Consider the following 25,896-nt stretch of genomic DNA (forward strand, 5'->3'; position numbering starts at 1 on the left):
TAAAAAGTAAAATCTCTCATTCTTATCCCTTCATATTCCACCACACAATGTTACTCATGTAACCTCGCATTCTTTTTTTTTTTATTTTAAAAATTTATCATGTAGGGGAATGAGGATAAACACATTATAATGGAGAGATATTTGCCTTAGATGCAGTACATATTTTGGGGGCATTTTTAAAGCTGATGACTCTAAGGTGAGATACTTACTAAATGGATTTTCTAATGGAGAAGCTAAAGAAATGATTGGTTAAAATCAGAAAGAAGTATAATACTACTAATATTTTGTCACTCCCAAAATTCATCAATATCTAAATCACTTCTTTTTTTTTTTTTGAGACGGAGTCCTGCTGTGTTGCCCAGGCTGGAGTGCAGTGGTGCGATCTCGGCTCACTGCAACCTCCACCTCCTGGGTTCAAGTGATTGTTCTGTCTCAACCTTCTGAGTAGCTGGGATTACAGGCCCCCACCACCACGCCTGGCTAATTTTTGTATTTTTAGTAGAGACAGGTTTTCACCATACTGGCCAGGCTGGTCTCAAATTCCCGACTTCAGGTGATCCACCCACCTCGGCCTCCCAAAGTGCTAGGATTACAGGCGTGAGCCACTGCGCCCAGCCTCTAAATCACTTCTTATGCTTGTACATACTTATTCAGTAGTTTTCACCAAATATTTAATGATGTAAAGGAAGTAGCACACATATAATAAGGACTTATTTTATGGAGAGCTCCCATAAGATTTCCCTGGAAATGTAGTGAGTCATATCATTGGACACCATCTTTATAGGTCTTCATGGTTAGATCCAATGAGTAGAACATTGACATGTATAATGTAAAATTAAAACACTGCCTATACTTAATTTTATTGTCATCTCCCATGGTTATGAATTTAATTTGCTACTTACATTGAAGTGTATTGAAAATTGCTGCTGTGAAGTGTATTGAAATTTGCTGTTTGGGTTCCGCTTCTCCCGCACCATGACATTATTTGAGAAAACAATGTAAGATGGAAGAATTACATAACCTCTGGGTCTTGTCTTAATCAGTGTGGCAACAGTATCTTATTTGTAAGACATTCCCAGAAAGTCAGACTCACTCATATTCAGATGTAAGAACAAATATATTCCAATACCAAATATCAACTTTTTGTGTAACTATCACTTCTCTACCCTTCCGTTATTTTGAGTAGTTTAGAATAGAATGTATTTCTTTTCTATTTTAAAACTACTTGGAAATTATTAAACTCATAGTTCAATAAAATAGTGTTTTGGGCTTTTTTTCTCCTGACTGTGTAAAGTAAAATGAAGAAAAAAGATTGTCCTTAGAAGAATCCCTCTCTGTTATTTTTGATAATTATATTTCTCCCAGGGATAGCATATTTGAAAATTCATAACTGTTGGGCCAGGCACGGTGGCTCACGCCTGTAATCCCAGCACTTTGGGAGGCCGAAGCGGGCGGATCACCAGAGGTCAGGACTTAGAGACCAGCCTGGCCAACATGGTGAAACCCTGTCTCTACTAAAAATACAAAAATTAGCTGGGCGTGGTGGCAGGCACCTGTAATTCCAGCTACTTGGGAGGCTGAGGCAAGAGAATCACTTGAACCTGGAAGACGGAGGTTGCAGTGAGCCGAGATTGCACTCCAGCCTGGGGGACAAGAGTGAGACTTCCTCTCAAAAAAAAAGAAAAAAGAAAATTCGTATCGTTGGCCATACCATTATGTGTGATTTGCTTTTATATGATAAGTCTTCTTAAGAATCAGTCACCATTTTAATTTTTGACATTTATTTTCTCAATGCCAGAGAGTTGAAAGATAACCTTGGCAGTGATGACCCAGAAGGTGACATGCCAGTCTTGTTGCAGGCCGTCCTGGCAAGGAGTCCTAATGTTTTCAGGGAGAAAAGCATGCAGAACAGATATGTACAAAGTGGTGAGTTTCTTAATAACTGAATTCCCATATCAGAACTTGTTTTATACATATTTAAATCCAGGTGTCTTCTTTAACAAGCTGGCCTATCAGGAATGCCATGTTTATGCCTTCAGTCAAGCCAAGAACAAGAAGGAAACTAAACTGATAAGATTCTTGTAGTTTAATATGTAACTGAATTCCTTGAGAATTAGACAAAGCTTTAAGTGTATTTTGTTAAATATTTTGGAATATATCAGTTTACTCAGCTTAAAAATTTTTTTTGTTTTAGAAAATCAGAATTAATTTGAAATAAGCCTTTCATTAGTTAAATAAATATTTGCAAAGCTTTTGAACATGTACATTGTAGCAGGTATATAGAGTTTTAATACTGATTGTGATTATATTCATGGTTTTCTAGCAATTGATTTAATACTCCTGTTGCCTTAGCAACAGAAAAGTTGGTTAGGTATTATTATTAAAGAAAAATTGATTCATAGTATTATAAAATAATGAAAATATTACATCCAACACAGATACAATTTTTATGTAGTCATGGAGTACCTTTGGGTTAAGAGCATTGTTCTGTTCAAGCTTACCGAATTGACAAGCCCAAGTGCCTGTTTGGCTCTCAAGATTAAAATAATCAGGGCGGGAATAGCTTGGACAACTTCAGAAAGTTCAACTTTGTTAATCAAATAACTGTATTTAAGAACTTTACCAGCCGGGCATGGTGACTCACGCCTGTAATCCCAGCACTTTCGGAAGCTGAGGCAGGTGGATTGCCTCAGGCCAGGAGTTCAAGACCAGCCTGGGCAACATGGTGAAACCCTGTGTCTACAAGAAAATACAACAACTAGCCAGGCATTATGGCGTGCGCCTGTAGTCCCAGCTACTTGGGAGGCTGAAGTGGGAGGATCGCTTGAGCTCAGGAGGTCAAGGCTGCAGTGAGCTGAGATTGCACCATTGCCCTCCAGCCTGGGCGACAGAGCGAGACCCTGTCTCCAAAAAAAAGAAAAAATAAATAAAATAATTTTGCCAAATTCATTTTGGTTTACTTTGTTGGCAGCACTTCCATGATGCTTCCCATTCCGTTTCCTTTAAATAATATTGCTTTGCTGATTCTGTGTATTTGTGTTGTTTGAATGGTATTTTGAAAGCAATTGCATAGTTACTGTTGATTCCTCAAAATGCATAATGGGGTTGCTTCTGACCGACTTGCCTTTTAGCAAGTTGAAGGTAGGTATGCAGGATAGGGCTTTGACTTCACCAGAACTAATAAGTTAGATTGCAATAGTAGGAGACAGATATAAATAATGAAGGAAGCTAGAGTTATGAATGCTTTCTGGAAAAATGTTGGAATTGAAAGAAAATATGGAAAGAAAGTTGAGTGGAAGAAAGACTAATAGAGTAGGAGTACTAGTTATATGAGAATGTGAGTAAATCTAATATTGGATAAATGAATCTAAGGCTACTAATACTACATTTTTGCAACTTACATTTTTTAGTATTGGGGTAGTAAATCACTCTGATAAAAACTTTTAGAGTGTTCACCTCTCAGTCACATATTTTGTGTTTCATACTACATATACTTGTTTTTTAGTCCAAAATATTGTTTGATTTCTATATACCCTACTTTGTAAAAGCATGAACTAGCATTTAAAATTAATTGATTAATTGCATGTTATTTTTTTTTTTTTTTAAAGCATTTTCCCGGTGATATATGGCTTTGAAATTTTAAAAGTTGGCTGGGCGTGGTGGCTCACGCCTGTAATCCCAGCACTTGGGAGGCCAAGGTAGGAGGATTGCTTGAGCCCAGGAGTTCAAGACCAGCCTGGGCAACGCAGAGAGACCCTGTCTCATTGAAAAATAAAAAATAAAAATAAAATAGAAATTTAAAAAGTTGATTTTGGGGTTGGTAAGTTTAAATATGAGTCATGCATGTGGAGAAAATTTAATAAAATGCAAATCACTTTAATCATAGTTCTTTGGAACTTAGAGCTAATTGAAAAGGACTGTTAGAATTTCATTTACCCATTTTATTTAGAAAGCCATTGCTTTCAAACTAGTAATTCCAGTTTGTCCCAGTGATGACTGTTAATTCAGGGGGGAAAAGCTTTTTAACTCCTGTCCCATCGAGTGTTCATCTCCCACCAAAAGGAAAAAAAAAAAACCTCCAGCAACAATAATTATAGTAATTAAGCTATTAAGCCATGGAGCAAAACAATTTTGTGCTGAGTTTGAGTTGGAAAAGAAAAGTCAGAAGTTGAAATTTAGACTACATACTTAAGAAAACACCCGTCAATGGTAGACTTAGAGGCGATTTTGAAACCTAATTTCACTCAGCTACAATCTCTTTTGTAGTACTCTTAGCAAATGAACTTCTGTTTGAATATTTCTAGTGAAAGGCACTTTTTATAACAACAGCAGGAAGTGAAATTTGGAAATATAATTTGATGCTTGCAGCTCCCAAAAAAGAGATTGGCTGTAGAAATCATAAGAAAATTCAGGGTGTTATTTGTAGATTTTTATCTGATTTTGAAATGTCTAAATAAATGAATTTTTCTGTGTCTCCTATATAATGAAATGTCATGTGAATAATTGAGAAATAATGTCTAGCTTGGAAATAAATGTAAGAACCAGAATGCTATTCTCAAGTTTTTATTTTTTAATCAAATATTCCGTTAATTCCTACTATGTGACAAAGAGTTATTGTGAAAGAAGGAATAGGTACATTCTGTTTTGCTTCAAAAGACATTCAGATGAAAATTACAGGAATTCAAACTTTTGGCCCATAAATAAAGTACTTTTCAAAACCTATGTCTGTACCATGATAATACAAATAGCTTTGTGAAATTAAGTTCCCAAGCGTGAGAGATGTATATGATAAAATATTCATGTAATAAAAACTACCCTGAGTCCTGTTGTAGAAGGAAGTGTATTGTGTTAGGTGCGAGGGTAGATAAAACAACTTTTAAAAAAATCTTTTCAATTCTAAGGCTAAATAATAGAATATTGAATAAGCAGGTAAATTTTTTAAAAATATCATAATCTCTGTTTCTAGTCCTGGATTAGTTTTATGGAAAATGGTGTTGTAATAAAATTGTTCTTGAAATTTACAGTTTTGCAGTGTCTGTATTTTGCTCTTTGAAATGAAAACATTGATCAAAAAGAATCTCTGCAATGTTTGAGAAAGAATAACTGATTTCAGTTATTTAAAGGACACTTTACTGTTAGAAGAAAATAACGTTCTGTATTTTTGTGTTTTGCATAGGAATGATGATGTCTCAGTATAAACTTTCTCAGAATTCCATGCACAGTAGTCCTGCATCTTCCAATTATCAACAAACCACTATCTCACATAGCCCCTCCAGGTAATATATGTATATATCATTTATTAAATATTGTCTTGTATAGTGAATATGCTGGTGAATATATGGTTCATACATTTAGGTAATGGTGGATTATTTAGAGTTTAAATAGTTGAAATACTTAAATAGTAATCCACTTTGCATTTGCCGTAAAATGTTGTATGTGGAAATAGTCTGATATGCTAATTGAAGTAGCTACCATCTTAGTAATGTAATTTCATACAGACAAAAAATGTTAAAATAACTAATGTGTTTGAGATAAGAAGATTTAGGGAGCATGGCTTTAAGTACCTTAAACAGATTGGTACTTTTATATAAGTAAACAAATTACCTGTTTTTAAAGACTTTTTTATTGTAACTCTTTGATTATGAATTGTGAACAATTTTTGTATGTTATTTGACTATTTTGCAAGATTCTTCTGTTTGCATAGATTTTACATATATAAACTAAGAGTTCAGAGGACTTTGTGACAGTCAAATTTCAAGGAATAGCATGTTTATTTATTTCCTTTTATTTTTTATTTGGGTTTTGGGTTTTAGCCGGTTTGTGCCACCACAGACAAGCTCTGGGAACAGATTTATGCCACAGCAAAATAGCCCAGTGCCTAGTCCATATGCCCCACAAAGCCCTGCAGGATACATGCCATATTCCCATCCTTCAAGTTACACAACACATCCACAGATGCAGCAAGGTAAGAAAATTGTTTGTAACTTTACTGGGAATGTCTAAGTGCTTTAATTCCAAGCAAATTTGTTTTTTTAAATATAATTATTAAACACAAACTAAAATACTGTACTGTATACTTGTCAGTGAACCTTTTTAAAGATATGGCTTAAATCATTAAAACAATGTTACACTTACCATTTGAAAATTTGTCATTTTAGGAGGTGAAAGCAGTGTCATTTTGGCTTTTTGGATTCAGTTATTATATAACTAAGTATATTTAGGTGTGAAATTAAGAAGAACTGCATTTTTAAAAATTGCTCCTTCTTCTTACATTAGCACTAAGCCAAGGGACAATTACATTTTAATTGGTAAAGTAGATACAGTCAGCCTTTCACATACATGGGTTCTGCATCATGGATTCAACCAAACACGGAGTGAAAATATTTGGAAAAAAAATTGTATCTGTACTGAACATGTACAGACATGTTTTCTTGTCATTATTACATAAACAATACAGTATAGCAACTGTTTACATAGCACTTACATTGTATAGGCATTGTAAGTAATCTAGAGATGATTTAAAGTACTGTATAGTGCATAGGGCTATATGCAGGTACTATGCATTTTATATCAGGGACTTTTGAGCATTTGCAGATTTTGGTATCCACAGAAGGTACTGGAACCAATCCCTCATGGATACTGAGGGATGACTACTATGAAAAATTTACTATACTGAAATAATTTGTAGTAAAAATTTACCGTAGTACAGTGAAGGAAAATTAGATGCAAAAATTTGAGATTAAATTACCAGTTCTCACTTGATTACTAGTTCTTAATGTCATAATGTTGATATTATGATGTCTTTTTAAGGTTATATTACCTTGAGATATATTTCATGGTTACTAAACGATTTATTATTACTATAAATTGTATGTTTTAAAGAAATGTTTTAAAGCAGAAAAGTGCAAAGGATAATAAAAAACATCTTTATTTTTGTCCTCCTTAATTAACAGCAAATTTTAAAAATTTGCTTTCAGTTACTAGTTTCTACATGTGTATTCTTGTTTATTATGCATGAAGTTGAAACTTTATTCATTAATAAACTTATTAATGTATAAACTTTTAAGTTTGTCATCCATCAAAACAGCTAACTCTGGTTTCCCAGAACCAGATAATGAAATATTAGGTTGAGCTTTTTTACACACGAACTTAGGGAGAAACTGGGAAGCAAATGTGACACATTTGAAACAGACACAGCCAGGTGCGGTGGTACGCACCTGTAATCCCAGCACTGTAGGAGGCTGGGGCAGAGTAATCAGTTAAGCCCAGGAGCTCAAGACCAGCCTGGGCAACATAGTGGGACCCTGTCTCTACAAAAAAAAAAAAATTAGCCAGGCATAGTGGCACTTACTTGTAGTCCCAGCTACTCAGGAGGCTGGGGTAGGAGGATTGCTTGAACCCAGAAGGTCAAGACTGCAGTGAGTCATGATCACACCATTGCAGTCCAGCCTGGGTGACAGATTGAGACCTATCTCAAAGAAAAGAAATAGACACGTAGAAAATTACTGAATTGAGTGTGAGTGCCAAACATACATATCTATGTGTATATGTAGATTCTTAATATTTGTAAAATACTAGTATACTCAGGTACACAAAAGTCTGAGGGACATTTTACATGTAATGGAGGAAAAATGTCAAAAGAGCACATCCATTTCTTGTGTAAATATCCATATACACGTGAATGTGTGTAAAAAAGAATGTAAATTTTATCTCTAAGAAATGTGATGTTTTTTCGCAAAATTAACTTAGCTTTTTAATATAGTTTGAGGACCTATTCAGTATTGTGTCATTTCTTAGAAATGCTCAGATAAAGAACTAAAAACCATACTCGGGGATTAGCCTCACCCAGATATTAAAGTTATTCTAAATAAAAAAATGTAGTCAGTACTACCCAAAACAGTTTGTATATTCAATGTAATCCCTATCAAAATACCAATGACATTCTTCACATAAATAGAAAAAATTTATATGGAAACAAAAAAGACCCCAAATTTCCAAAGCAATCCTGAGGAAAAAGAACAAACAAACCTGGAGCCATCACACTACCTGACTTAAAAATACATTACAAAGCTATAGTAACCAAATCAGCTTGATACTAGCATAAAAACACATAGACCAATCCCAGGATAGAGAATCCAGATATAAATACAGATATTTACAGACAACTTACTTTTGACAAAGGCACCAAGAACATAAAATGAGGAAAGGACAGTCTCTTCAGTAAATAATGCTGTGAAAAATAAACTCAAAATGGATTAAATACTTAAATCTGAGACATGAAACTACTAGAAGAAAACATTGAAGAAACACTCCAGGATGTTGGTCTATGCAAAATACTTTTTGTTTAAGATTTCAAAGCATAGGCAACCAAAGGAAGAAATAGACAAATGGGATTACGTCAAGCTAAAAAGCTTCTGTACAGCAAAAGAAACAATCAGCAAAGTGAAGAGACAACCTACAGGATGGGAGAAAATATTTGCAAACTATCTGTTTGACAAGTGATTAATAACTAGAATATCAGGAATATATAAGGAACTCAACAGCAAAACAAAAACAGTAACAACAAAAACTCATTAAAAGATAGCCAAAAGATGTGAGTAGACATTCTCAAATGAAGACATGTAAATGGCCAGCAGATAACAGCAAAAAATGCTGAACATCGCTCACCATCAGAGAAATACAAACAAAAAGCACAGTGAAATATTATCTTTCCTTAATTAAAATGGCCTTTTTCAAAAAGACAGGTAATAGTGAATACTGGTAAGGATGTGAAGAAAAGGGAACCCTCATATACTGTTGGTGGGAATGTAAATTACTACAGCCTTTATGGAACAGTGTATGGTGGTTTCTCAGAATACTAAAAACAGAGCTACTGTATGATCCAGCAATTCCACTAGTAGGTATGTATCCAAAAGAAAGGGAATCAGTATACTGAAGAGATGCACGCCCATGTTTATTGCAGTACTATTCACAAAATAGCCAAAATATGGAATTAACCTAAGTCCCCCATCAGTGGATGAATAAAGAAAAGGTGTATGTATACACAATGGAATATTACTCAGCCATAAAAAAAATAAAGTCCTATCATTTTTCAGCAACATAGAGGGAACTGGAGGTCATTATGTTAAGTGAAATAAGCAAAACACAGACAAATATTATATGTTCTCACTCATATGTGGCAAATAAAGTGGATTTTAAGAAGATAGAGAATAGATTGGTGGTTACCAGAGGCTGGGAAGGGTAGAGGAGGGAGGCGATGAAGAGAGCTTGATTAATGGGGACAAATATACTGTTTGATAGGAGAAATAACACATAGTGTTTGATAGCTCAGTAGGGTGACTATAGTTGACAGCAATCTATTTTACATTTCAAAATAGCTGGAAGAAGATAATTTGAATGTTTTTACCATACAGAAAAGACAAATATTAAGGTGGCAGATATCTGAATTACACTGACACAATCTTTACAAATTATATGAATGTATTTAATTATCACATGTATCCCAGAAATATGTGTCTCTATTATCTATCAATAATAAAACATAATTTTCTTTGAAAAAGAAAAAAATTAGTCTGGCAGGGAAAAAGTGGATAGGTCAGTAGGACAGAGAGAATTGCAGACGTAAGACAGTTTAGACTATTGAGAAAGGTTGCATTTTTTTTCAACTTTATATTACAAAAATTTATGCAGAAAAGTTCTAAGATTAGCACAATGAACCCCTTCACCAACAGGTATCCTGCCACTTTGTCCTTAAGTACATCTGCTAAGAATATTCTCCTATATAAAAAATTAAGATCAGTTCTATGGTGTCATCTCATATCCAGAATACATTTGACTTTTACCAATCCAGTTGTCCTAAATATATTTTTAATATCTTTTCAAAGCATGTTCAAATCTAGCTTTTCACACATTGCATTTGATTTTTGCATCTCTTATGGAGGCTCTTTTAATCTAGAGCAGTCTTACACCTTTTTCGCCCCATGACACTAATTTTTGGTTTTTGAAGAGTTTGACCACTTTTGTTGTAGAATATTTCATATTCTAAACTCTACTCTTTTCTGCTGGTGTTGTTTAATTTGTTTTCTGTATTTCCTATCAAGTAGAAGTTAGCTTTAAGGTTTTACTAGTTTCCAGTTACACATTTTTGGCAGGAGTACTTGATAAGCAATGTTGTGCACTTTACATTGTATCTTATCATCATAAAATGGTCTGAGTATCAGTGGTGTTCAGGTGGTGAACCTCTCTTTATTGTAAAAGTACATATTTTTCCCTTTGCAGTTAGTAAATCTGTGGGATGATACTTTGAGATCATGTAAATATACAATTTCCCATGAGTCTTTTACTTAAAGGGGGTAGCATTCAGTGAATCTCATTTTATCAGTTTTTACAAAGTCATTGGAAAAACAATGATTTTTAAAAATTTTATCATTCTAAAGATTACATTTTAAAATCAGCATGTAAGAATGGATTGTTTAATAAATGATGTTGGTGATTGTCTAGGTATTTTGCAATTTTAGCTGGATTCCTGGATCACTGAAAGCAAAAGTGTTCTAGATTAATAAGCTGTTTATATTTTTTCAGTCATAAAATTATAAGAAAAACGTGGGCAAGTTTTTGGTATTCTAAGAGTTGAGAAGGCATTATTTCTAAGCAGACCGAAAACCTGGATTGTAGAAATGAAAAAAAAGATTAATTATAAATTTGTATATAAGAGAACATAAATATATAAATTACATAAATATAAAACAAATATGGGGGAAATATGCAACATTTATTATAAACACAATGTATTGATTTAATATACCGAAATCTCATACAGATCGATAAGAACAAGACAAAAATGAACTAAAGAAGTAAACAGGCAATTTACTGGAAAAGAATAGCCAAGTCGATACAGAAAGATTTAATAAATATATGAAATTGTGGTCACCTTAGCTCATAGAGATGCATTCAAAATTAAGATGAAATAAAATTTTATATCAGATTGATAAACATTTCAGTCTTCATAGTGATATAAATTGGTGCAACTTTTTTAGAGAACTATTTGTTTGACAGTATCTATCATATAATTTAAAATTCATATACCTCATTCAGTAGTCCAAAATCTACCTCCCTTAAAAGAAGGGGAAAGGGATAAAAACATACTCAGACTGTTCTAACAAGTTCTACCAAACATTAAAGGAAGAGATACTCTAATCTTAATCCATTCCAGAAAAAAGAAAAACAGCAACACTTTCTCAACTTTTTATAAAGTTAAATTACAATCTGGATACCAAAATCAGGTGAAGTGAGGGGAGTATGAGAAAGGAAAATTATAAATCAATCATCATATGTGGACATTCATGTCCTGTTCCCGAATTGAAACAAAATGTTTCTAATTTTTTCTACCACTAGGTAAGATTAAATCAATCTCTCTTTTTTTTTTTTTTTCCATGCAGATGGGGTCTTGCTGTATTGCATAGGCTAAACTCAAACTCCTGGGCTTGAGTGATCCTTAAGCCTTAAGGTGAAACAAATTTTTTAAATAATTATTAAGAAACCAGGCCAGGCATGATTGCTCACTCTTGTAATCCTAGCACTTTGGGAGGCCAGAACGGGCAGATTGCTTGAAGCTTAGGAACTCAAGACCAGCCTGGGCAACATGGTGAAACTCCATCTGTCTCCACAAAAAATTAGCCAGGCATGGTGCTGTGTGCCTGTAGTCCCAGTTATTTGGAGGCTGAGGTGGGAGGATGGCTTGAGCCTGGGAGGCAGAGGTTGCAGTGAGCTGAGATCATGCCACTGCAGTCTAGCCTGGGCAACAGAGTGAGACTCTGTCTCAAAAAAAGAAACCGAATAAACAGTGTTATCCACCTATTATGACAAAATTGGATATATATATGAATTGGTTAGTAGAAGACAATTAATATAATTCAGATTATGGGGCTGGGGTCCTGTGAGCCTTTTAATAGGTCTCAAAAGAGCATTCAGAAAGATTTAACTTCCATTCATGACATTTAAAACTTTTCACTGAATAAGAATACATTAAGCACTTTGGGAGGCCGAGACTGGCGGATCACGAGGTCAGCAGATCGAGACTATCCTGGCTAACATAGTGAAACCCCGTGTCTACTAAAAATACAAAAAAATTAGCCAGGCGGAGTGGCGGACGCCTGTAGTCCCAGCTACTCCAGAGGCTGAGGCAGGAGAATGGCGTTAGCCTGGGAGGCGGAGCTTGCAGTGAGCCGAGATCGCCTGGGCAACTGAGCAAGACTCCGTCTCAAAAAAAAGAAGAAAAATACATTAAGCTGGGTGTGATGGTGCACATCTGTAGTCCCAGCTACTCAAGTGGCCAAGGCAAGAGGATCACTTAAGCCCAGGAGTTTTGAGTCTAGCCTGTGCAATACAGCCAGACCCCATCTGTATGGAAAAAAAAGGAGAAGAGGTTGATTTAATCTTACCTAGTGGTAGAAAAAATTAGAAACATTTTGTTTCAATTCAGGAACAGGACATGAATGCCTATAATGAGATTTATTTAGTGGGTGTCCCAGCCAATACAGGAAGATGAGAAGCGTTAAACTATGTATAATTATTGGTAAGGAAGAAAAAAAAGTGTCATTTTCAGGTGACATAATTGTCTTCATAGAAAATCCGAGATAAGCTACAGACAAGATACTAGAATTAATAAAAGCATTCCACTTAGTTACCGGATACAATATCATTATAATGAAATCAATTGCATTTTTATATACAGAAATAAACAGGTATGATTATAATCTTTTTTGATAGCATTAACAATTTAAAAGAACACCACAAGATACCTAGGAATAAATTTAATGAAAGATGTAAAAGACTTTTGTGGAGCAAATTACAAAACTTTGAAAGAGATAGAAGAAAACTTAAGAAAATAAAGAGTTATGCCATCTTCATGGATAGGAAGACTCAATAGGGTAAAGATTATTATTACACCCATATCTATAAATTCGGTATAACATTGATAAAAAAATCTCAAGAAAGGTTTTTGTGAAATTTAACCTGCTTCTAAAAATTCATATAGAAGAAGTTCAAGAACAGACAAAATAATAAGGAATGAAGTGTAGCAGCTCAGTCTAACAGCAGTCAAGATTTATTGTAATATTGGTGTAGGCATGGAAAAATAATATACAGTGAAGTGGAACATGATGAAGAGCTTAGGAACATACCCATGGACAAATGTAAACTTGGTCCATATGGCATTATATCTTAATGGGGGAAAGAATGATTTCTTTAATTAATGATGCAGTTATTCTTATGGAAACAAGTAACGTTGGATCCCTATCTCACACTTAAAAATTTTACATGGGTTAAAGACCTAACTGAAAAACCAAAACCATAAGGCTTTCAGAAGATACAGGAGGCTGTCTTTTTATGACTTTGTGTAAAGGAGGGGATCTGAATGGCCAGTACACAAGAGAAGATGCTTGGCTTTACCAGTAATCAAGGAAATCCAAATTAAAGTGACTGTCAGAAACATTTCCTACCCTTAGAATGATAAAAATTATTGGCAAGGCTATAGAACAGTGGGAACTCTGATACGCTACCAATGAATACAAATGGTCATAAGTAATCTGTTATTTAGTAAGCTTTAAAAATATGCATATCTGGCAATTTCACTCCTAGGTATTGGCACCTAGAGCTCTTACACATTTATAAAAACAGTCCTCATGTACAAGAACATACATTGCAGCATTGTTTATGGCAGCAAGCATTTTAAGCAATTTGAACATCCACATAAGAATGAACAAATAAATAGTGTACATCATACAGCAGAGTATATGTAATTATTTAAAATAAATGAATTTAGGCCAGGCACGGTGGCTCATATCTACCTGTAATCCCAGTGCTTTGGGAGGCTAAGGCAGAAGGATCATTTGAAGCCAGGAGTTTGAGACCAGCCTGGGCAACGTGGCAAGACCCCATCTCTACCAAAAACAGAAAAAGCCAGATGTGGTGGCAGGTTCCTGTAGTCCTAGCTACTCAGAAGGCTAAGGCAAGAGGACCCAGGAGTTTGAGGTTACAGTGAGCTCTGATCATGCCAGTGAACTCCAGTCTAGGCAACAGAGCTGTCTGTTAAAAAAATAAATAAAAGAATTTAAAACTATATATATATATATATATATATAATCTCAGTATAATATTAAATGGAAAAACAAGTTATATAAGGATAGATACGTATATCATCTATATAAAATTATAATGTAAAAACAACACAATGAGTTACTTAGGAATATATTCATGTATAGCAAAGGTATAAAGATAACACATAGGCAGAATAGACTCAGATCAAAATAGTGGTTACCTCTAGGGAGTAAAAGGAAAGGAATAGAGGAGAGAAATAACAGATAAATGGAGATCTTCAACTATATTTGTAATGTTTTAGTTCTTTTCAAAAACAGATGGGAATCTGGCAGAGTGTTAAGATTTGATCAAACTAAGTAGTCAGTACATGAGTATCTGTTATATTATTCTCTGTAATTTCTATATGCTTAAAATTTTTGTGAATAATTACTATTCTCCAAGAATGTTAAGAATCTTTTAGTAAACCTTTTTTTTTATTCTTATTAATTTCAGCGTCGGTATCAAGTCCCATTGTTGCAGGTGGTTTGAGAAACATACATGATAATAAAGTTTCTGGTCCGTTGTCTGGCAATTCAGCTAATCATCATGCTGATAATCCTAGACATGGTTCAAGTGAGGACTACCTACACATGGTGCACAGGCTAAGTAGTGACGTATGTAATATATTATCATTAAGGTGATAAAATAGTTCTAATATTTGTCATATAACCTAGTATTTCCATTTCAAAATGTAAATGATACCTACTGTATATCATTATACTAGGTACTGAGTACAACATGGCTCCTGCACATACAGAGCTTAGTCTAGAGCAGGATTGGTCAAGTGTGACCAGTAGCCCGAACCACAAAGTGAGACTGGCTTTTACATTTATAAAGAGTTATTTAAAAATATATATATATATATATGTGACAGAGACTGTATGTGGCCCACAGAGCCTAAAATATTTATTCTCTATTCCTCTATAATGAAAAGTTGGCTGACCCCTGACCTCGAGGTTTAGGTTCTTAATGAAATATTTCAGTTTTAGGTTAATACTGCTCACACTAAAATTTTTTTTTTTAGATAATGAGCCTGTATTTATTAGTACTTGACTCTTTTTCCCTCTAATACTTGTACGAAGTTTTGTGTCTGAAATTTAATGTTGCCTTGATGTTATTAAAATATTCCACATTCTGCAAATTTGCCTTGTTATTGATTTGCTTGTATTTTATGTAAGCTGCATGTGTCTAAGGATAACACAGATGACAATAAACTCTGCCCTCAAGGCATTTACCACCTGGTAGAGTATTCATAGCTCCTTTTGTAGAAAAAAAGCAAACAAAAATGGAGCATACTAGTAATACAAATTTTCTTATTCATTGCCATGCTTAGGCTGTTGATTCTTTTGGATACAATTTCAATTCTTCTAAGATATACCAAGAAGAAAACAGGAAAGTGCAGAAGAATTATGCTTTTGAATTCCAACACTTTACCTGTCAGTAATTTATGTCTCTTATTGGTTCTCTTTAAGATTTCTATAAAGCCTCTCCTGTCATTCAAAAGATAAATTGTATACTCTGTTTTTAGGATGGAGATTCTTCAACAATGAGAAATGCTGCATCTTTTCCCTTGAGATCTCCACAGCCAGTATGCTCCCCTGCTGGAAGTGAAGGAACTCCTAAAGGTACTACTGTAACTAAAATTTCCTTCTGTATATTTTATATTTGAAGTTGAATAAAGAACTCAAACTTCCTAAAGTAGATATTAAAAAGTTATTCTGTATTTTTTTTTTCATCGTAGAAAAAAAAAATAAACCTGTACAAGCAGGTCTGGATCATGGGATTTAAATCTGTCCCTATTCATTGATTCATTCATCTTCCACTTACCCAGTAATCTGTTGATAATATTCTCGGATACATCCAGTATCCATTCTCTTCGATAAATCCAGTGGTCTTTTCAAACCACAACGTTCTTCTCTTAAACATTTGAAATTTTTGATCAGCTTTCCTTTTTCCTCCAAAAAACTTATTTCACATGAGCCCATCTGTTTTTCTCCCACTCCTTTCATTGATACTTTTTTTCTTCATTAGCTCTTCTCCTTATTCTTATTCTTCTCAAGATTTCTATTATTAGACCTTTTATCACTCATTGCACTTTTTTCCCCGGCTGTTTTATTAAGTTTCATTAACAGCATTGATTATTTTCATGCATAAGACTCCTAAATCAATCTTTGGCTCCAGTCTTGTCTTCCAAGTTGTAATTCTTCATTTCCAGACAAAACTTCCTTCATACCTAGCGGATATTTCAAATTCATGTTCAAAATGGTTTTCACTGTTCTTTCTGCCATCCCATCTGTCTTAATGCTGTTCCAGTCCTGAATCATTGTAACTTAAAAATTTTAAGTTATCATAAAGTCTCTTCTCAACTATTTAGTCATTTATCAGATCTAACCTGTTCTATGTTACATTCTTAAATCTCTCACATCTACTTTTATCTCTGCCTTTTAAAATTCTATCTTTTATTCCAGGTCTAAGTTAAATGGGTGATCTTCCATGGGCCCTCCCCTAATCTCCTCAAGCTATTAGTTTATATTTTTTGTAAGAACTTTTACTACTTTATGTACATGAATTTCAGTTTGTTTATCTTTGAATTTTCAAAGAACCTTGCGTGGTCTTCTATCTGTAACAGATTCACAAAATTGTGAATTTAAGTCCAGGTTTGAGCCATTTTTTAAAATACTTAAAATTGTAGTCAAATAGTTTTAGTTATCAGTTTGTTGGAAGAGAATACTATCTTCTACTTTTTAAAATTAGCTTATAATTTAACATAGCTGGTAATATGTTCTCTCAAGTAATGAGAATTTCTAATTATAGCCATCTAAAACATAAAGATATTTTACCTTATATCTGCTTCATATGGTAAAGATCTTTTTTACACTGATTGTATTCCTACTATTTATCAAGGACATTTTTCTTTTTTTTTTTTAATTTTTTAAAAAATTTTATTTTATTTTACTTTAAGTTCTGGGATACATGTGCAGAATGTGCAGGTTTGTTACATAGGTATACATGTGCCATAGTGATTTGCTGCATCTATCAACCCGTTGTCTAGGTTTTTTTTCTTTCTTTCTTTTGAGACAGAGTCTCGCTCTGTCACCCAGGCTGGAGTGCAGTGGCATGATCTCGGCTCACTGCAATCTCCGCCTCCCGGGTTCAAGCGATTCTCCTGCCTCAGCCTCCTGAGTAGCAAGGATTACAGGTGCATGCCACCATGCCTGGGTGATTTTTTTTGTATTTTTAGTAGAGACAGGGTTTCACCATGTTGGTCAGGCTGATCTCGAACTCCTGACCTTGTGATCCGCCCGCCTCGGCCTCCCAAAGTGCTGGGGTTACAGGCGTCAGCCACCACACCAGGCTTATGGTCTAGGTTTTAAGCCCCGCCTGCATTAGGTATTTGTCCTAATGCTCTCCCTCTTGCCCCCTACCCTCCCAACAGGCCCTGGTGTGTGATGTTCCCCTCCCTGGGTCCATGTGTTTTCATTGTTCAACTCCCACTTATGAGTGAGAACATGTGGTGTTTGGTTTTCTGTCAAGGACATTTTTCATAGGGTGAAAGTTGAGCTGTTATGAGCCATTTCAATTCTGTAAATTGTATGAATTTTCAGGGATAAAAACCCAGCTTTTGAAAGAGAGAAAAACTTCCAGAGTAACTATTTGTAGGTTAGATACATATCCCACAAGTGTTGTCAAGGTGAGAAGTTATTTAGATTGCCGGGGAAAGAGAACAGGGAGATAGGCGATTGATCTAGATGACTAGCTTTTTTTCTTCTGACTCTTGAGATTAGATAGATAAATAGTAGATGAACTTTAGATAGAAATGGAAAACTTGAAAGCAAATAACCTCACTAATATATTATTCACCAAAAGCTTGAACTTCTGTCATGAAGTTGTTTTCTAACTAGTTTTGAAGGGTAAGTGCATTGTCAGTCTATCTTGATTTTTAGATTAATTATTAGAATTTGAAGTTTGTTCTAAAGTGTATATAATTTGCCACATAGAATTTAAATACAAAGGCATAATGGTATATTACAATTCAGACTTAGACAAATCTTGTTTTAAATCTTCAGGTTTGTTAACTACATAACCTTGGGCAAATTTCTTAACCTCTGTAGGCTTCGTGTTCCATTTCTGAAAAATTTTAAAGATAATACTCAAGAATGTTGTAAAAATCAAGTGAATTGATACATAAAGCACCTTTCACAACTCTGACACAAAATGTTAGACTAACATTTATAGTTAATTGCTCCCATATCATCTTTATCACACTTGATTCAATAAATAAAGTTGGATGTTTATATATAACATTTAAAATACATTAACCTTGCTAATTGAAAGTCCAGATTTATGTATCATGGAAAAAGACTGAAAGCTTAATTTAAGGCAGTTCTAGGTTTAAGTTCTGTCTGTAAAAAAACTTTTATCTTGACCAATTTTTACAATTTCTTAAATATTTTATAGTTTAATGATAAGAAATATATACGTTATTCAGATGCAGTTATACTATTATTTCTGAAGCATATCAATGCACTTTTTCCTTCATGTCTGAAGGAGAATTTTTGTCTGAAGGCTTATTAGCTAGGATAATTTTTCCATCTGATTATTTTTAACACTTTCCTGTTTCATATAACATTGGCTGATTTAATGGACTCTGGGCTCAATATATTTTATTAGGCCTTGAAATTTACTGAACTTATTTATTTTTCTAATAAAAAGAGGATTAGCAAGCTGAAGAGAGTATGTGAATGATGTTAAGGGAGAAAGAGAAGACCACATAAAAGTATAAATCAATATTTTACCACCAGTTTTTGAAGTAAGTAAAGGCTCTAGTAATTGTAAAGTGACCGCTTGCTTTTTGTTATCATCCCAGTAATATTCATGTAAGATAGTCTCTAGGATTAAATTGTTATTTCTGTGTAATTTAACAAAAGCATACTTATTCTTACTTTAATCAGGATATATCCGTTTTCCCAGATAGTCCATGAAAGAACAGAGATGGTCATGCCCAAAATATTTGTGTTGTATCATCTTTAGAAGCAATGAACTTTTTACCCCTATGAAGCTAAATATGTATACTTTATAGGCACAAAAATATAGAAATAATACTGGTCTGAAAAATTGAATACTCATACTTAGATTCAAACCTAGATTTTAGATTATCTACTAGCAAGCTAAACAACTGTGTGAGACAAGTCTTTAAGCTTTCTTTTCATCTTTTGTAAATAAGTAGCTTGGATTATATAATTTCTTATTTTTTTCTAGCATTACTGTATTGTCACTTATTAATATTTCTATCACATTGTAAGAAAATGTGAAACCAGCACAACTGTTATTTCTATCGTATTATTTTTCTAGGCTCAAGACCACCTTTAATCCTACAATCTCAGTCTCTACCTTGTTCATCACCTCGAGATGTTCCACCAGATATCTTGCTAGATTCTCCAGAGAGAAAACAAAAGAAGCAAAAGAAAATGAAATTAGGCAAGGATGAAAAAGAGCAGAGTGAGAAAGCGGCAATGTATGATATAATTAGTTCTCCATCCAAGGACTCTACTAAACTTACATTAAGACTTTCTCGTGTAAGGTCTTCAGACATGGACCAGCAAGAGGATATGATTTCTGGTGTGGAAAATAGCAATGTTTCAGAAAATGATATTCCTTTTAATGTGCAGTACCCAGGACAGACTTCAAAAACACCCATTACTCCACAAGATGTAAACCGCCCACTAAATGCTGCTCAATGTTTGTCGCAGCAAGAACAAACAGCATTCCTTCCAGCAAATCAAGTGCCTGTTTTACAACAGAACACTTCAGTTGCTGCAAAACAACCCCAGACTTCTGTGGTACAGAATCAACAACAGGTATCACAACAGGGACCTATATATGATGAAGTGGAATTGGATGCATTGGCTGAAATTGAGCGAATAGAGAGAGAATCAGCTATTGAGAGGGAGCGCTTCTCAAAAGAAGTTCAAGATAAAGGTAAAATAATCTCATTATTACCACTTCATCATCTGGGCAAATATGTAATTACAGTGTCAAAAATTTTTTTCACATTATTTTCCGAATATTTTGTGTAATTTATGTCTACTCAAGTACATATTTTTATTACTAATACTCATAATGCAGAAGTTAAATTCGTAACAATTTCATTTATTGTCTGAAACAACTATATGAGATTTGGTAATTCTCTACTACATGTCTGTTACTCATTATGTACTATATGATTTTACTTATTTGTGCTTTTCTGCTAAAATGAACATTAGCATTTCTATATGACGTGTATTTCACAAGTTATGTTAATATTGTTGTGCACTTTCAAATTTTTTTCTGCTGAAACAAGGTTAACCACTGTAGAATTATTTTGAACAGGTACATTTAAGAAAAGCTCATGTGTATGCTTATTAGGCAGTTAGATATTTCACTTGGTTTATGATCCTACGGGCTTAATAATGTCAAATTTTTTTAGTAAACAAATCATGGAAAGAGTTAATATTAAATAGCAAACCTTAGAAATTAAGAGTCTTTTGGTGGTAATTACAGTGAAGTGTTTGTTCCCTTTTGTCTGACTAGTATGTTAGGATGGAGTTTCAAGACCTACCTGGTCTATGAGTTTATGAGCTTTCCTTGTGATTCATAATCAAACAAAAATAAATTCCTAGTAAGTTCTTAGTAATTTGGTATACACTGTATACAAAATTTCTTTCATATTTTAAGAGACTGATGAATCAGTGATTGAAATTAGCAATATAATTGATTAATTTGATTGCTATATAAATGCATATATACATTTGATCAGACCAAAAGCATGCTTTATGATTTAATTTTATGATTAAAATATTCTGGGTTGATTTTCAGTTCTTATATTTTATTTCTTGGTAATGATAAAACTTCTTGATATTGGGTAGAGCTGATTTTTATATATGATGTGTTCAGTGTTTGACAGGATCATGACTAGACAATTGTGTTTCTATGCTAAGAAACACGCTGAAGATTAGTATTATATCACCTGCCTGTCATGATGGCTCATTTTAATGTTATTGAAAAAAAAAGGACTGTATTTAGTAATTGTTGTACTACAATGTTTGCAACATATGTAAATCAGAAATAGATGCAAATAAAGAGATTGCTAGAAGTCTTCATTTTACTGGCTAGGGAGCTGGGATTTTTTTTTTCTTTGTCTTTTTTTTTTTAAAATATAGATTCAGGGGATATATGTACAGGTTTATTACATGGGTATATCGTGTGATGGTGAGGTTTGGGCTTCTAGTGAACCTGTCACCCAAATAGTGATCATAGTACCCATTAGATAGTTTTTCAACCTTGGCTTCATCCCTCTTTCCCCCATTTTTGAGTCCCCTGTGTCTGTTGTTTCCAACTTTATGTCCATGTGTACCCATTGTTGAATTCCCACTTATAAGTGAGAACCTGTAGTGTTTCATTTTCTGTTTCTGCATTATTTCACTTAGGGTAGATAATGGCCTCAAACTGCATCCATGTTGCTGCAGAGGACATGATTTCATTCTTCTTTATGATTGTGTACCATGGTGTATATATACCACATTTTGTTTATCCAGTCCACTCCTGATGGACACTTAGGTTGATTTTGTAACTTTGCTATTGTAAATAGTGCTGTGATAAACATATGAGTGCAGGTGTCTTTTTTATAAAGTAATTTTTTTCTCTATGGATAGAAACCCAGTAGTGGGATTACTAGGTCAAATGGTAGTTCTATTTTTTGTTCTTTGAGAAATCTCCATACTGTTTTTCATCAGGGTTGAACTAATTTACATTCCCACCAACAGTGTGTAAGTGTTCCCTTTTCTCTGCAACCTCTGTTACTTTTTGACTTTTTAATAATAGCCATTCTGACTGGTGTAAGATTGTATCTCATTGTGGTTCAATTTGCATTTCTCTGATGATTAATGATATTGAGCATGTTTTTAAATGTTTGTTGGCTGCGTGTACGTCTTCTTTTGAGAAGTGTCTGTTCATGTCTTTTGCCCACTTTTTAGTGGGTTTTTTTCTTGTTGATTTGTTTGAGTTCTTTATAGATTCTCAGTATTAGACCTTTGTTGGATGCATAGTTTGTAAATATTTTCTCTCATTCTCTAGGTTGTCTGTTTGCTATGGTTTCTTTTGCTGTACAGAAGCGCTTTAGTTTAATTAAGTCCCATTTGTCAATTTTTCTTTGTGTTGTTTTTGCTTTTTAGGTCTTAGTCATAAATTCTTTAATTAGGACAATGTCCCAAAAGAGTTTTTTGCAGGTTTTCTTCTAGGATTTTTATTGTTTGAGGTCTTACAGTTATGTATTTAATTCATCTTGAGTTAATTTTTGTATAGGTGAAAGGCAGGAGTCCCATCTCGTTCTTCTGCATATGGCTAGCCAGTTTTCCCAGCACCATTTGTTGAATAGCATGTACTTTTTCCACTGTTTATTTTTGTCAACTTTTTTGGAGATCAGTTGTTTTTAGGTATGTGGCTTTATTTCTGGGTTCTCTGTTCTGTTCATTGATCTGTGTGCCTATTTTTATACCAGTACCATGCTGTTTTGCTTACTGTAGTCTTGCAGTGTAGTTTGAAGTTTCCTAATATGATGCCACCAGCTTTAATCTTTTTGCTGAGGATTGCTTTGACTATTCAGGTTATTTGCTGGTTTTATATAAATTTTAGGATAGTTTTTCCAATTCTTTGAAAAATTACATTGGTAGTTTGATAGGAATAGTGTTGAATCTGTAGATTACTTTGGGCAGTATAGTCATTTTTAGCAATATTGATTCTTCCTATCCATGAGCACGGAATGTTTTTGATTTGTTTGTGATATCTGTGATTTATTTTATCAGTGTTTTGTAGTTGTCCTTGTAAAGCTCTTGCAACTCCTTGTTTAAATGTATTCCTAGGTATTTTATTTTGTGTGTGTGGCTATTGTAAATGAGATTGAGTTCTTGATTTGGTTCTCAGCTCGAACGTTATTGGTGTATAGACATGCTACTGATTTTGGTACATTTATTTTGTATCTTAAAGCTTTATTGAAGTTATCAGGTCTATGAATCTTTTGGAGGAATTTTTAGGGTTTTCTAAGTGTGGGATCATGTCATTAGTGAACAGAGATAATTTGACTTCCTCTTTTCCTATTTGGATGCCTAATATTCCTTTATCTTGCCTGATTGCTCTGGGTAGGACTTCTGGAATTTTTTTTAAACTGGTAAAGTTTTGATATTAAGGGTGAAATGTTGCTTGTACCTTTTCTCTTTAGTTTGCAGTATGAGGTTCAGGAAATAAATACATAGGTTCCAAATTATATCTCTTCCTCTAACCTGTTATAAAAGTATATGCATATCAAATGAAAAAAGTAACATTACTCAGCTTTTCTTATTAACCTGTTCAAAATTCCTGAATCTTAGGATAGCCAATTTTGCAGGAAACATACAATATCACAGTTCCCTGACCAAGAAATATTAGTTGCCTTGATAACTGAATGTTTTCATGACGTTAAATCTGTATTATGGAAAAATGTGTTCTTGAAAAAGAATGTACTTTTTAAGTGAATTTTAATAGTTGTTGATAGTAACAAAAACAGAGGAGGAATGGTGACCTTTTTTTATGTATCATGTTTGTTGAATCCAAAGTTTCTACTTATAAAAATGGAATTAAAATAAGGGTCATATATAGTTCTAATTGCATATTAGCAAACTTATTTTATGCTGCGAACTTTCCTTTGGAAAAATACAACAAAGTCAACAGATACAACATACTGTTCTTGTAGAAACTTGTATATTTTATTTTCAATTATCTAAATAGTTTTTTCTGTAATCTGTGATGGCATAGTTAACAGATAACTGAAAAGTTGAATGAGCAGAGTTGGCATTCAGTTTTGGTGAAAATACAGGTATGTGGTGATATCCTGAGGATTAAAGTAGGTTTTGCTGATTTCATATTATTGTTGTCATTTCTAACTTGTTTTCTGAAAGCCACTTTCCTCTTATTTCATGGATTTATAGTCATGTATCACATAATGATGTTTCATTTCACACCAGACTTTATATACAATGGCGGTCCATAAAAATATAATATTGTATATTTACTCTACCTTTTTTATGTTTAGATATGTTTTAGATACACAAATGCTTACCATTGTGTTACAGTTGCCTACAGTATTCAGTATAATAACATGCTGTACAGGTTTACAGCCTGGGAGCAATAAGCTATACCATATAGCCTAGGTACATAGTAGGCTATATCATCTAGGTTTATGTGAATATACTATATGATGTTCATGTAACAGAGAAATCTAACAATGCATTTCGCAGAATGTATCCTGTTGTTAAGCAATACATGAAATACATGACCGTATTTGAAAACTTTTGGAACTTAGATGCCACCTAACCCTTTTGATTTGAACTTGGCATATTGCATTCAGTTTCTGCATTGTGTGATGGGATGGTATTTGTTGTGTAAGAAGTTACCTTGAGATTTTAAGATGATTAAAGGTGTGTATATTGGCCTAAGGGTGTAGGTGAGGTCATAAATAAAAGCAAAATTCTTCTGAAGTGGTAGTTTTAGAGCCCTTAAGAGATGAAATACTTCCTTGAAATTAATTTGTCCCTAGTTACCATTATTTTTACTTATTAAAGACTAAATGTTAAAGTTGACATTTAATATATTCAAACATTTGGCACTGAGGACTTTTTTACAACTGTTGTATTACTGGTGATATGGAGCAGGCAGAACTGTTTGTCTGGCCTACCAGTTGTACTTTAGGATATGAGTTTGTTTGCCAATATATTCGTTTACTGTGAGAGAAATATTCCACTCAATAACCAGGAATCAAAAACACTATACCTTATAAGTAAGATTAGAAAGTTCAACAAATGTAGAATATTTGTGGAATTCAAGTAAAGGGATAGAATAATCTTAAGAAATGTTTTACCTAGGCTGTGGTAGACCCTATTGTACCCTTGTTCCGCACAAGAAAGACATTTTTCTAGCTGTTAGGTATTTATGTCCCTTTGTCCTGTTCTCTCTTCTTTGAGCAGTTCTGTATATACATTGATAAGGCAACTTTGTAACCTAATATTTTATAATATTCCAAAAGGACCCTTTTCTCAATCTTTTTGCTCATACTTTTAGTGTCTCTAATTACATAAATTAATTTTAAAAGGCTATTCATCTTTCTTTGCTTCTGGGATGACCTGTCATTAGATATTAATACCTTTCTCATGTGCTGAAAATTTCTGCTTTCTTTTGTCAAAGAGGGGTTCCTTTGTTCATCTTTGCCTATTTCATCTTTTCCCAAGGTCCACTTTCCATGTTAGCAAGTATAAGGAGTGGCTCAGCTTCACTAATGTTTTTATAATGTTACAATATTCTTGCACTATAGCCCTTGTTAAAAGTCAGTGATTACCTACTGTCATTTGGAATAAGAGACTGGGATTTGGTACAAGGAATAGGACAATCAGCCACTCAGCCTGTATTGTGGTTGAGGGGTGGTGTGTTTTCATTTTACATAATTGGCTACCATGTATACACAATTACTGTGCTTTCTGCTTTAAGTGTTTTCATTTATCACTTGTAGATTTAAGTAAGTGGTATAGTTTGTTTTTCTTGTAAGCATAATTGAGTTCAGAATTTCTGTAAGGGCTGGATCTTATTTTGAGAATATCAGCATCTGGATGACAAGTGTTGGTTTTGAGATTACGATAATCCTTTTGTATGCATTTTCTTTAGGAATATATGTATTCTGATAGCTAATCTTATGGTTCC

General features: G+C 33.8%; 1 protein-coding gene across 5 annotated transcripts in view; it reads left to right on the top strand.

Annotated features, from left to right (window-relative positions):
• NIPBL (NIPBL cohesin loading factor) overlaps positions 1–25,896 on the top strand; it is a 186,296-nt gene that overhangs the window by 79,498 nt on the left and 80,902 nt on the right. For 4 of the 5 annotated variants that reach the window (XM_030813968.1, XM_030813971.1, XM_030813969.1 and 1 more), the window contains exons 4-9: positions 1,799–1,926; positions 5,177–5,276; positions 5,814–5,965; positions 14,590–14,750; positions 15,665–15,761; positions 19,489–20,115. In XM_030813968.1, the coding sequence (XP_030669828.1) occupies positions 1,799–1,926; positions 5,177–5,276; positions 5,814–5,965; positions 14,590–14,750; positions 15,665–15,761; positions 19,489–20,115 (1,265 nt within the window). Of the gene's footprint in view, positions 1–1,798; positions 1,927–5,176; positions 5,277–5,813; positions 5,966–14,589; positions 14,751–15,469; positions 15,573–15,664; positions 15,762–19,488; positions 20,116–25,896 lie in introns of those variants that run through there. The other variant, XM_030813972.1, reaches the window with a different exon arrangement.

This window comes from Nomascus leucogenys, chromosome 6, assembly GCF_006542625.1.
Source record: "Nomascus leucogenys isolate Asia chromosome 6, Asia_NLE_v1, whole genome shotgun sequence".
NCBI classification, from domain to species: domain Eukaryota; kingdom Metazoa; phylum Chordata; class Mammalia; order Primates; family Hylobatidae; genus Nomascus; species Nomascus leucogenys.